The 14,556-nt window shown below is 36.3% G+C and overlaps 2 protein-coding genes across 2 annotated transcripts; both read left to right on the top strand.

Annotated features, from left to right (window-relative positions):
• Positions 1-1,205: 1,205 nt before the first annotated feature.
• On the top strand, positions 1,206-3,208 carry LOC137733364 (transcription factor MYB83-like). The gene is made up of 2 exons (XM_068472515.1): positions 1,206-1,516; positions 2,304-3,208. The coding sequence occupies exons 1-2, from the start codon at positions 1,206-1,208 to the stop codon at positions 3,016-3,018; spliced, it is 1,026 nt and encodes a 341-aa protein (XP_068328616.1). The 3' UTR covers positions 3,019-3,208.
• A 4,250-nt stretch (positions 3,209-7,458) lies between these two features.
• LOC137733399 (uncharacterized) lies at positions 7,459-11,726 on the top strand. The gene is made up of 3 exons (XM_068472550.1): positions 7,459-8,019; positions 10,938-11,123; positions 11,352-11,726. Exons 1-3 carry the CDS (start codon positions 7,459-7,461, stop codon positions 11,634-11,636), a joined length of 1,032 nt encoding a protein of 343 aa, XP_068328651.1. The 3' UTR covers positions 11,637-11,726.
• The last annotated feature ends 2,830 nt before the right edge of the window (positions 11,727-14,556 follow it).

Raw genomic sequence — 14,556 nt, forward strand, 5'->3', positions numbered from 1 at the left:
AGGCTGTGCAAATGTTGCAGAACACTGATGGCATGTCGAATCAAAATCCTTTAACAGCTATAAAACGAAAAATGATTAGTTTTTGATCATGAATTATCTGTATCTGGTGAAACCATCTCTACACTATGCTGCATATGCCTGTATAATTTGATTGTTACTTTTTTTAGTCTATGCATATATAGCAGTTGATTACTGTAACACAAGACATTTTAAGGACAAATAATTAGTAAAGTCATGCAAAAACAACCTATCTTTTTTCTTCATTTGGTTTGATTTCTTGTGTTAGGGTTTAAGCTTTCTTTTTTGGTCGTAGGTTTTGAAGCTTTCATGTACTTTGAATCTGGCTATGGAAACTACTTGAACAATTTGTTGTTTTGTTGCAGGCCAGTAGTACTTGGGGTAGTAGACATATCATGTTTAATTATTTTAATTGAATTTGCTAGCTGCGAAACCTTAACTTCTAATATGAGATTGGAAATGCATAATTTTGACCAAACAGAGAACAACTGTAATTGATTTGATCCGAAAGTGAGAGTTTGCTTCAAAAGCATGTTTAATTGACATGATTGAGTTATCCTCAATAAGTTTCATGCAACCACTTAAACAATCCATAACCATCACAAAAAAAATTAATTAATTAAACTACAAATTATAAGTGTCAAAAGTGCAACACTTTGCCTAGTGCACAAAGAGTACTCTTGTACTCTCTCTCTCTGCAATAAACTTCAATTTCACGTGTATGCTGATAGAGGGAGAGGGCTTTTCTTCTTGTCTTTGACTCTTTATGGTCCTTTTCGATTCATTTTTCTTCACTCACAAGGTAATCCTATATCATCTTTTGTATATTAGACATCTAAATTTTTTGCTTCCACTTCACATAATAATCTCTCTCTCTCTCTCTCTCTCTCTCCCTCTCACACATATGGGAATGGAGCCATGGAGGTCCCCCTCCAATCCGTTTCCCACTCCACCCATCGACCAACAAACATATTATCTCTCTCTCTCTCTCTCTCTCTCTCTCTCTCTCTCTCAAATTTTGATGTGCATATTTTAAGCAAACCCCACAACCATCACCATCATCATCACCATTGCCACCCCATGAAGCCATCTCATCATCTTATATATCATTCTTGTAGATCTCCATCCATCACATTAACTACTTTAACCAAAAAAACGCTAAGAAAGCAAGTCCGCTTGCAATTACAATGAGGAAGCCAGAGTCTATTGGGAAAGACGACGTCGACGGAGCAAAAACTATTAACAAGAAGAAGATGATGATGAGCAAGCTTAGGAAGGGGTTGTGGTCACCAGAGGAAGATGAGAAGCTGATGAGGTACATGTTAACCAATGGACAAGGCTGTTGGAGTGACATAGCAAGAAATGCTGGTCTCCAAAGATGTGGAAAGAGTTGTCGTCTTCGTTGGATCAATTACTTGAGGCCTGATCTCAAGCGTGGTGCCTTTTCACCCCAAGAGGAAGAGCTTATCATCCATTTCCATTCAATTCTTGGCAATAGGTACTCTCTCTCTCTCATTCACTCAGTTGCAATGTTTATAATGCACAAATATTAAATTATACTTAGTAATGCACACACATTTATTTATTTATTTTTATTATGAAGGGAGAGGGTTTGAAATTATTACAAGAATTTAGGGAGGGGGAAAATGTCAAATCCTGGATGCATGAGTGGAAACCCAACATCCTATCCACTAGGATATTGGACCACATATCTTGTAACGCACACATATATGTAAATGCACATTGCGTAGGAGGGTTTAATTGAGTTCTGACGGCCAAACTGCATACGCAATCCTAGTCCTTTTGTGCATGCAGATTTTAGGGAACCATTAGAATTGATACTTCAACAGAGGGTGCATGCATGTTTAACCCTTGAAAGTAGTTTTAAAATTAAGTATTCTGTTTTGTTTTCTACCGTGTTTCTTTCTGAGCTCAATTGGGCATATAGTGTGCGCGCACACACATACCATATCGTATAAGTGCTTAAGCAACTAAACATCCATGGCATTTCAAGTCATGCATTTTGTTTTAGCCGTGCACATATACATGGTTCAGAATTGATGTGTATAAAAACAAACTGAAATTAACGACGTGCATACCAATTAGCTATTGATTTAGTGGTGCTTTCTTTTTCAAACGATGAAAACAAAAAACAAATAGTGATGAAGTGTTGTATCCGTCTTAACTTTTCTTTGTCTGTTTTTATTATGTCTTAATTAATCAGTTATATTTGTTTTTCTTGTGATTAATTTAGGTTATATTTGTTTTTCTTGTGATGAATTTAGGTGGTCACAAATTGCTGCACGTCTTCCAGGACGAACGGACAATGAAATAAAGAATTTTTGGAATTCAGCCTTGAAGAAAAGGTTAAAAAATAACAATATGTCCACGTCCACATCGTCACCAAACGATAGTGATTCCTCTGATCCTAGAGATCCTGTCGTTGGAGGGACGTTTATGCCCATGCATGACCATGACATGATGACCATGTACAACATGGACTCATCATCCTCATCAACCACATCCATGCAAGCCATGGCCGTTAACAGCAACACCTTATTCAATCCCTTCTATATGCTCGACAATCGTTATGACATGGCCCATGCAGACGACGTCGTCGTAAATCCCACATGTTTCCCACACTTACCAAACATTGGAGATAATCAGGGGCATTATGGGGATTATGGAAACTTAGAGGGTGGTCATAAAATGGGGTTAGAAGGTGACCTTTTTCTTCCTCCACTTGAAAGCAGAAGCATTAAGAATAATCTGAATGGTCAATTAGTAGCTGACAATATAAGCAAGAAGAATAGTAGTATTAGCAACTACCACTTCCATAATAGTTGCTTTAATAACACGGAACTGATCGGGTTTAAAGTAGATGAAGAGGAGGACATGTTTGGATATGGAAATATTAATGGAGGGCAAGGAGAAAGCGTAAGAGTGGGAGAATGGGATTTTGAGGGTTTCATGCTGGATACTTCCTCCTTTCTCTCTTAAAGAGGAGAGCAGAGCTACGTAAATCCGTATATATTTGCAAAACAATTTTTTGGCTTTTGTTTACTTAGCCAAATAAACCTTTAGTGCATATATGAAATAATATTGTTCCTTTAGACATCAGAAATGTCAATACTGATGTAAGTAGAGAATAGAATAAGAGGACTTTTTTTGTATACAAGAGAATAAAAATTTGGAGGTGGAAGTTGGTAGTGAAAGATGAGATGGATGTAATCGCATTATGTAAACAAACGTTAATAAGGAGCAAAGTAGATTCAATATATTCAAGTTCTCTGCCTCTCTCTTATATATTTTTACTTTTTTATATACAACGAAATTCTGCATTAAGGGAGTGTGAGGTTTGGATTAGCCTACACAATTGGTCATCCATAATGATTTTGTATCAAACTTGCCAAACCTAAAACCTCCAACTCACCAGTTGAAAGAAATACCACTAGACTGAAATACCAAAAACCTCATTCTCATATTTTATTTTGAATTTATATATCTAATTTAAGCTAAATTGTAACGTGTTCTTTATGGTTACGGGTGGACTAAGCAGCTCTTGACTATGGGTGTTAAAAATTAATTCATATATAAGTGATAAGGATGAGATGCTAACCATTGTTGATTATTCTAAGAAGCTCTTTACTCATCACCCTTGAAGGGAGTCTTCTATGTTCTGCCTTAGTAGTTTGATTTCCTAGGCTTGATCAAGTAGCGACTTACTTAATATTACTAAGGAATTAATAAGGATGATATTAAGGGTAACAGTTTTAATTTAATATTAAGTAGCTTAAGTTTGAGTTTCCTTGAACAAATTATATATTTGAGACGTGCTTTCTTCCTCATACAAGCTCAATATAACTATCTTTAGGATGTAATTTTTTCTAGGTTAGTTGAGCAGTATAGATGGATATTTCCTTGGACTTCATGTTGCTGCAACAGTGATGGATTAGAGATTGTATGATTCAAGTGTACTGAATGGGCATTGCATACATTGTGTTGATGAATATGTTGGAAAAAATAATAGCCTTTAGTTTTCCTAGTGTTTGGTTTGTTGGGCCAAGCCTGGTTTGGGTATCCAGTTTTCTTGTTTTTCATTAATAAAATAATGTTAATAGTTATATTTCGTTCGTTCTGTCATTTTTAGCTGCATATCCTTGTGGGAATAGGTCACTGCACTCTGCACTTGCTAAATGAGTTCTCACTACTATTTGTCTAGTCAATACATTGAGAATCGTGTCCCGGTGCCACGATAAGTTCGAGGAGTTGAGCTGCCGGCTGTGAAGAGCTGTGGAAGCTGCTTGGAAGACTTAAGGTAGCACGGTGAAGGTATAGGATGGTAATAGAAGCTTAGTTTTCTTAGTGGCGTAGACTATAGCTAATTAATCCCTCGATTTTTCACAGTTCCTCGATGTTTCATTCAGAATGATTTTCTGGGACCAAATCCTCCGTGTTTGATGAATAAAATCTGAATTTATATGATGTATGAATGCCTATAACTTGTGATGAACAAATGGTTTGTTTACTTGTTTTGAAATGTGATTATGTCATAATTCTCATTTGCAGACTATGAGACAAAAGCAGACCTATCACGGTTGATGCCCGTGATAGATTACAATCTACCATGGGCATTGTGCCTATTAGGAATATGAATGTGATAAAAAAAATCTCATTTTCTATATTCCGTAGTAAAATTGTCGTGGTAGATAAACTAATGTCTTATAGTGATAAGATTGTTGTACTTACTTTAATTATCACTGTCTTGGTGCAAAAGCAAAAGCTACCCGCATATTGGATTGGATTCGTATATCTATGTCAAACTCAAATATGTTATCAAACTTTAATTCTACAATCATCATTACCATATATGGCCAACCTTCTACCTCAATCCATCGTTTCCCTTTGAATGAAAGCAATATACGTCTCTTCAGTATTTAACTACCATTTTTCTTCCCTTTCTCCTACTCTCTCATGAGTACTGCCTATGGGAACTTTTATATTTTATTTCTTCTGTTTTGTTAAAGAAACAGAAAATTAGAGGACCATTATTACATTAAAATATATAAAGGGAAATTCTAGGGTTGAGGGAGGGGGTTGGGGGAACATTGGCTGTGTCATGCAATCATGTTTAGAGGATCATTATTATTTCTACAATGTAATAATATTACATTAAGATTCTATATAGTTAATAACACATAATGATGTTGGAGGTTATATTGTGAAAGTCCTATTACAGTGTCAAGGTAGGTTATTATACTTAGACGGGATTGTATTACACTAGCTATGTTGATTGCACCATGGATGTCTTATTACAATATAGATAGGTTATGACCTCCCTTCCTTAACGTATAACGGAGTTACAACATGATGTTAACATTTAACATGTGAATACAGAAAAGGTAATGTTACACTATATATTCGTTCCAATTTACACTCCAAGGTTACATGATAATCATAACGTTCCTTTATTAGTAGAAATGATGGTGTTCATAGATGGATGTGCTTTTCCCCAAATGGTTACTTAATATTCTTGCAGATCGAAGATATAAATATTTTCATAAGTAACGAATGAAATTCCATCATTTGAGGAAAAAAAATTACACTGAATAAAGTTAATATTTCTATAATAAGGTTGGTTTTTACATGGTAAACATCAATCTACTGTAAAATGTAATTGCATTACACTATCAATGTTCAAATTAAATGATACCGCTGATTATTTTTTATTAATTGATGAGGAGGGAGAGGAAATACTTGGGAGTGGATGAACTTAATCCCAGAATAAGAGTAGGTGATTCGTGACCAGCTATAGCATTCTCACACCTGGATAGGGTCACAAGTGGTATACAGGTACTGCCTTTTTCCTTGAGGGGAAAGTCGAACACACAGGGACGTCGTCGTCGGGGAAGTATGAATTAACGCATGTTCTCATGCCTTTTACTGTTGTTGAATTAAAGAAGAATTCGGTGGAAAGCAAAGACTTGGACTAGCTTGATCAAAAGGTTATCCCGTAATTCTCGCATTAAATTTCGAAATGCATATAGAATTGGCTCCAGTGACCAGTGAGCACGGGCAGGCTCATTAGCGTGGCTCAAAACAAATAATTATGTGTTATCACGCTGTTATGCCTTTTCATCATTCAGCAAATTTTATTTGCTTAGGTAGGGACATCGAATTAATTTAACTAAATGGAAGTTTTTCCTCTTTCTTTTTGACATAACAGTAATTAGAGTTATGTTAAAACAATTGATGTTTAAAAGTATCAAAATTAATCTTTTCAGAAAAATTAAATAAATAGTTATCTGTAAGCATAGTTGTTGGGTAACATGTAACCCATTAAGGCTATGTTAAAACAATTGGTACGTGGAAAACAAGCAAAAGTTTAGAACTTTAATCTACATTTGAACTCCAGCCCATAGATGTATTCTTTGGGGCCATCAACTCTGCTTTGATGTACTATTTGATCCTAGGGCCAAAACAAGGCCAGCTCTGAGATTTTGGGGCCTAGGGCGAGCTACTAAAAAATGGCCTTTGAGATTTTAGGCACTTCAATCCATTGTACTTTGATATAGGTACCTTAAATTCAAAACGAAACAGTTATAAGACGTACCTTAAATTTAAAATTTTCATGATTGAAATGATAAGCCATTGGAGTATTTAATCTGTGGTGAGGGATGGCTCAATTTGACTTAATATGTCTACTATGTATGGAAAAAGTTGGGATCATATATGACCTTGGTTTTGTATGCAAAGTCTTGTTTGACTTTGAATATAACTTTCGAGTTAAAAATTGACTTAATCGCTCTCTAATGCATAAAAATTAAAAAGTTAAAAGTCAAATTTGATTATGCATGCATTGAAATTACAACTTGCACCACCACATTTGAAGTCAAATATTAGTTATAACTTATAGGTTTTGTTTTTTATATTGGAGATAGTATGAGAAATTAATTTTGAAGTTGGTTGAGCTGTAATTTTTTATGACCGTGCATCAGTTGTATAGAGGTACAATGAAGTAATGCTTGTGTTTAATACAAACAATATTCTTATTTTAAACTACATATACTAAGGAGAATAAGGGTTCAAACCGAAGACCTAACAAGTTGAATAGTTAAATGAAGTAACGTTCTTAAAAGACAATAGAAACTAAATGTGATGATTATTATTATTATTTTGTTGTTTGTAATAATTAAAAATTGTTTGATTACTGATTGTACTCAATGATTTCAGTCTTTCCTACTAAGCGAAGCATTCTTTGGGCCATATACCCTCATAGCCTAGCCTACTTGGCTATCCAAACCCCACACCACAAAAGAAAGCAACTTCTCTCTCTCTCTCTCTCTGTGCAGTTTAAGAACCCTCCAAAAACCCCACTCCCATGTTAGAGGGTTAGAGCTCCAAATCACATCTCTCTCTCTCTCTCTCTAGATATTATTTATGGAGCATGATCAGGACGAAGAAGCTCTATTTCATCCATACCCTTGTCCATACTACGTGCAAAGCCCATCCGCCATTTCCCATTCCAACAGTGCCGATATTCGAAACACCATCCTGGAATCCGAATTCCACTCCCCAACACGACCCAATCCAGCAAACCGGACCCTCCACGACGAGGCCTCTTGCTTCACTCTATCACGCTACTCGTCCTCTCGTGGATCCAGTCACTCATTCCAGCACCAAAAAAAGATCTCCTTTGATGCACGTAGTAACGGCACAGGGACCGATAATTGCAAAAACCGTTTGGTTATTACCGTCAAAGGTGGTGGTTGTGGCAATGGCGGTGATGATCACGGTGACAATGAAGATGATGAGGAGGAGTATTGTTATGGGCTGGAGAACAGATCGGGGTGGTGGAAGAGGAATTGTTCATATCGAAATTCTGATTCGTTTGCATGGATATTTTTGCAAATAAGTTGGAGGGCAGTGTTGAGTTTGTGTATTGCACTGCTTGTGTTTTACGTTGCTACAAAGCCCCCACCACCCAAAGTGTCTATTCAGGTACGTTCAAATATTCAACAATCTCTCTCAAAAAAAAAAAGTACTCTATTTTAGTTTCAAAACTATGCGTATTTATTGATTCTAGCTATCTTATCCATTATAAAAGATTAACCATAATATATATGGCATGATGGGTTTTGTAATTGGCCTAGTAGCATGCTCGAGACATATTATTATCGTGGTAATATAGGACATATATATAATTATGCCAAAGTGAATATATAATACTCAATGATGAACTATGAAGTGTACGTACGATCACAAAAGTATTCTAACACAAAATATTAGCCTACATGCAGGTAGTTTACTTCTTGTTTGATTTTTTAACTTTTACCTAAACCTAAATAAAAAAGAATTTAATATATTAGCCTATATGGCTATATGCAGGTGTTTTAGTTAACTAATTAGTTCCTAATCTTGAAAACGTAAACGAAATTAGCCCTTTGTAAGATGAGGATTATCTTTTCTACCTTAAAAGTTGTACTGTTGCGTATGAAGAAAAAGAAATGTAATTATATTGGAAACAGGCCGAATAAGGAAGAAGAACAATCATGAGACTCAAAGCACAAAGGTAGACATAGACTTGGCTAAGTTAGCTAGAGTAGTGTGCGTACACCACTTTAAGTCATTAAAGAAAAAATTCAACCATCAACTGCATCACAAAGTCTACAAAATATGGTCTAAAAATATAGTCTCTCTAACATTTTCCTTCCCTTTTTGCACAAGTGAATCTCATTTTCCATAATTTAGATGAATTTAGTGTAAATTATCTTATTACTTATAAGTAAAAATAAATAAATAAACTTGAATCACAAAAAATAATTAAAAAAAAATAAAGCAATTAAACTTGAATCACAAAAAAATAAATAAATAAAACAAAACAATTAAACTTGAATCACCTAAAATGGCTCACATATTGCAAAAATATTCTCTTGGTGACTACATGATCAAGAAATGCATAATGACTCGCCCGTAGGCTACGTTTGATGTGGAGGAAAGAGAACTTGGGAATGAGAGAGTGTTGCCAATTCTGATGTTTGGCAAGTTCATGTTTGGCATATGATTTTCTCCCATAGGAAAATAGGGGAAAGTGCAACTTTCGCTCACCTTAGCATTCACTTTCCTTATCCATGAAAAAAAAATAAATAAATAAATAAATTTGACTGCTACCATTTTATGACATATATGTCCTCGTTTGGTAACTTAAAATGCTAATTTTATACCAATAAATTGGCAGTTTCTACCTACCGACTAAACATAGGACAAAAAAAAAATTCGAATTTACTTTCTCCCAAGTAAAGACATGGGGAATCATTTTCCATGAATTCATTTTCGCATACTAAATGTAACACTAGAGTTGATATAAAAGGTTAAGATTAAAACATAAAGCGCATCCATGTATTCTCACACTTTGATAACAAATTTATATGCAAGCCACTATGAATCTTTGTCCACTGTGTAACAAACTGAACATAACCTCGTAACTTGGGCTTCTAATTGATTGACCCCGAACGTCACCCTGAATATTGTTAAAGACTCGTGACCTTGAAAATACAAAACTAATGTGGCACACATACCGAGTAATTATGAATTAATTACATCTTTTTTGTGAAATAAGGCGTGCCAACTTACAACCGAGTTCAGTAGGGCGAGTAAAATAGATGTGGTGTTGGTGTTGAATACTAACTTCTGAAGTTGAACGACTATGGTTGTGAGAATATAAGTGCACTAAATCAATATCAGGCTATAGAGGCAAATATTATAGTGTTTTAATGGTGAATGTGGTTTAGCCACATGAGTGCCGAACTACAAAGTGCACTTGAGAGTAACCAATCATATAACACTTCACTTCACAGGAAAGTTAATGAAGTGACCTTTTTAGCGGAGGAATTGAAGATTCTTCGATTGTTGAAACTTGGATAGATAACCGACCGAACTTGAAGTAGTATTGTTGCACCAAACTGAAGGTACTTCGAGAGCGATTAGTTCTACGGCTCTAGTGATGTTTGTCAACCCAATGATGTTCCGACGAACTGAATACGAGGGTTAGAATAATTAGTATTTATCTCAAAATTGCGAGAAGATTTCACATAGAGCGTTTGCAAGAATTTTCGCATAGAGCGTCTGAATAGTTTGATTGTTGAGTTCAAGGGGCTTGTCATGGTGCATAACCATTTCTATTTATAGAAAGACTTCTCTGCCACGGAGCTTCTCCTGATAAGCATTCACCATCCTTAGCCAAATAATTACTCTCATACACCTTTGTAACAAACTGTTCAATTAGCATCTAGGATTACAATCCAGGCTAAGGATAAGACCGAATTGAAGTTTGGCTGAGGATAAACCATGCAATCCCATTAGCATCCATGATTAGTTTGGCTAAGGATAAGCCACGCAATCCCACTAGCATCCATTGAAGACCGCGTGCACCATGATTCCAATTCAATCCAACTTCTTCAAAATTCCATGCTAATTTGATTTGACCCTTTTATCTTGCATAAAAATATTATTTATCATGATTAAAAATCACAATAATATCCCACCATAACTAATTCATTCTACATTTCTAATAGTCTTGAACTCTATTCATTCTACGATCTCGATTGCGCGGAGCGATCACCAATGACGTAATATTGAGTCCAATTACTGATCGGATGAAATGTAAATTTCAGGCCCAAACAGACTCTCAAAAATCTGGCACCGTTATTAACTTCAACTAATGTTCATGATGCTCACAAAAGAAAAAAATCGTAATTTTCTAGATCCAATGGAAAAGCAAAGCTTATTTCCAACTCCCAAGCAACAACGATTAAAGCCAAAAAAAAAAACTGAATAGGTAAATAACATTTTTAATCTTCATCTGACATCTTTAAGACTATTTTGCTCTTGTAAAAAATTGTAAATTCTGGAAACTGCAGATGGCAGGAATTGGTCAATTTGGGCTTGGGGAAGGAGTGGATAGCTCGGGTGTCACAACTAAGTTCCTTACCAGCAATTGTTCCATAAATCTCATGATAGAGAACAAGTCTAAGCTCTTCGGCCTCCACATTCGTCCTCCAACAATGGAAATGTGCTTCGGACGGCTACCTTTTGCACTATCACATGTAAGTAGATGTATATATGTTCAATCAAGTGTAAAGTTCACTTCTTAATTTTGTTACATTTGTGTTTGTTTAAATTGCCGGTCCATAAATATAAGCACTTTTGGAAATACTCGTGTCTAAATGTGTGGTTTAGATTAACAGTAGAAAAAATTTCTTTGTACACACTCGTATTGTGTTGATGATACATCAATTTGTTCCGGGCAATCAGTCATTATTGAAAATTTTCAGGGACCAAAGCTATATGCTGAGAGTGGATCATCAAGGTTCAAGTTATATGTTGGAACAAGGAATAAGCCTATGTATGGTGCCGGAAGAAGCATGGACGACATGCTCAAGTCAGGGAAGGGTTTGCCGTTGGTGCTTCGTGTGAGAGTGCGCTCAAGTTTTCGGGTCGTTTGGAATCTCATAAAACCTAAATTTCATCACCAAGCAGAGTGTTTTTTGGTCGTTGAAAGGGCATATGACAAAAAGCATCGTACTCAGTCGTACAATAGCACCTGCATAATTAATTGAAAGAAAAAGACACCAGAGAATGTGAACGAGAAAAAAAATGAGAGATTCGTGTGCTGTCGGGCCACAAGCTCCCGTACCATCCGTTTTGTAAATTACACCAATCTCATAAACAAATTATCATGTTGGATCCTAGTTGCATGTTTTAATCTCCTTTAAATCTTGAGGTACAAAACAAATGTCGACATTTCTATCCATATACATTTTTAATTATCCAGTGGTTCATACGCATAGTAAATTATTATATTCCTTTTTCGTCAGCAATATACATTAATTAGTTGTTGTAGGCGGCGAATTTGGATCTTCTCTGGACTTTATTGTCAAAAGTCTAAGGATCAGGAAATCCGGACCCTTGGTTTGTGTGAAAGAGAGATTGGAGTCATTGGTAGCGGAATGAGTTAAAGAACCATCGGATTTAATTTGAGCGGTCCGCATTGCTGGTCCTTGGACTCCAGATCGTGAAATCCAGAGAGAATCTTTGTCCAAAGGCGAGTATCTTGAAAATGAGTTTGTTATTTGAAATTCTAAAAAGCCATATTATGAAAATATAAGAAAAATTTGTATACGAAATATTGTTTGTGAGGATGATATTTTTGACTGAACAATAATACTTTTTCAAAAATAATTGGAAGGACGTTCCGGTAACACCATTAAGAGTCTCAAATAAGAAAGGTTCTTTACAGCATTGGAGATCATAGCTTTGGAAGCATGCATTGCAAGTTAAATAGCTCGTGAGTGACATAACGCGCTTGTGTCTAATACGAAAGTCCAACATATGTGCCTTCTTTAAGAGCAGTTCCACCGGGGCTGGGATAGGCTGGCACACAGCCAAAAAAATGGCCCGGCACCTCAGGAAGTCTCTCCAGCCCAGCAGATTGCCTGGCACCCAGCCCAAGCTGATCTCCAGGCCAGTCCAAAATTGACAGACCTTGAGACCAGCCTGTATGACGCCATGCTGATGCCAGCTCTTCCCTTCCCACAACCTTTAACTTCCAACAGGAGGACTCAAACACCGGGAGTGGATTGCCCGGCGGCGCGAAGGGTGGATCAAGAAGAAACGTCCTTGGTGGTGTGGAAGAAAGCGGCAGAGCAAAGAATAGAAGCAATAAACGCAAAGATCCCCAAACCAACCATCGTTGAAACTCCGGCCACCGCCAAATCCAGTAAGCTCTGGATGCTCAATCGCATCATCCACATCATTTCTTTCTAAGTTTAACACTTGATTGGCAAACTGGAAAATCTGAATTGGTTTTTTTTTTTTTTTTTTTTTTTTTCTTTCAAATTTCAGCTTGTGAGAGGATTGTGTTGCTCCGACTCCATTTACAAAAGCTGAGGAGGTGAGGAGGCAGTGAAGGAACAAAAAGAGAAGGAGGAAAGAAATGCAACAAAATTACGAAGAAAATTTCTCGGAATCGGGAAGGGGAACTTCCACTTTTTGGGATGGTGTGCTTTGATATTTTATAATAAAAAATAATAATATTTTAATAAAATTGACTAGGCTATTTTTTGTTAGGGGTGGAGATGCTTTGGCCTATTACTATTTATTAGGGTCTATTACTGTTCACTTGAGTGGATAAATGAGCTAGGTGCTGGCGCAAAGTCTTTAGGGGTGGAATTGCTCTAATGGGCGAAGTTTTCGAGATCATGTTTGCCTTATTTGATGTGGGTGTGAGTTTGAGCTTTACTTCCCGCGAGTAGTTGAAGGGCACTGTAAGTCAATCTGAGCTTTCTTAGTCCACGTGTATTGTTAGTCTTACTAGGTGGTATTAACAGACGTATTTTTTCTCACTATCATAACTATGATGTATATTTATCATACATCTAATTATTGCTCGTGTATTCTTTTAACTAACTCTAGTTAACTTTTACGTTAAATGTTACTATTTTAATGTTGTAAAAAATTAACCAAGGTTAAATAAAAGACACATGGCAGATGCTTAGGTGTATGGTGAGTGTGCAACAAGATTTATGATGGCTGTTAGCCCATTGTGATATGTGACCTACTCCCCCACCCCCTTAGTATAGATAATAACGTTTGTTAAAAAACAAGATTTATGGTGGTGAGCAAAAATGCTCCCATTTTTGTTTACCTCACATATGTATCTACACTTCTTTTTGGGTTATGCTAAGAAGACCATCAATTTAAATTATATTGTCACGCCCCGATCCCGACATACGTCCCAGATCGACACGTGATGTCATCGAGTATCCGTATGTCTAATATACCCCGCCTTCGGGATATGGCAAAGCACAACTCGAGCATCGATTCGCGTAGTAATTTTTTGTACACTTTATGGCTTCATCTAACCTCGTTGTTAGACTGCCTACGTACCCTAAATAAGGATCAAGCCATTCGTAGTTCGTCAATTGTCAAACTCTAATCTTTTCGTAAAATACTTCTAGCGGAAAACATAGGGTACCACATTACACATCAACCATAAGCCAAACACAATTATCATCTTGTTAGGCACACAAGTGTGCTATTCCCACACATATGCTTTCCAATTCATCCTTCATATAAATCACTATGTTTCACATAATACCGCAATTCATAATATGCAACATCTCAAAGTACAATCAACGAAGCACAATGTTATCCTTTAGCCACAATGGTCAACAATTCTAATCATAATGACAACCGTCATAACCAACATTATTCTACAATCATATCATATCAATAACACATATCATATACCAAAATGCAGGGCTAGAGCGACACAGTTCGACCGAAGCCTACATCTCTGAAGCTGATATCAAATCCAAGGAACCAACAAGTCAAATGATGCGATTTCAAACCACTTAACAAAATCCATCAACATCGGGTTCCGAACCACTCAACGGAACCAAGACACCAAAGGGGATTCTGAACCTCTCTATGAAATCTAAACCAGGATACGATTCCGAACCATCACTTAACGGAATT

The sequence above is a fragment of the Pyrus communis genome, chromosome 5 (assembly GCF_963583255.1).
Source record: "Pyrus communis chromosome 5, drPyrComm1.1, whole genome shotgun sequence".
Classification (NCBI taxonomy): Eukaryota; Viridiplantae; Streptophyta; class Magnoliopsida; order Rosales; family Rosaceae; genus Pyrus; species Pyrus communis.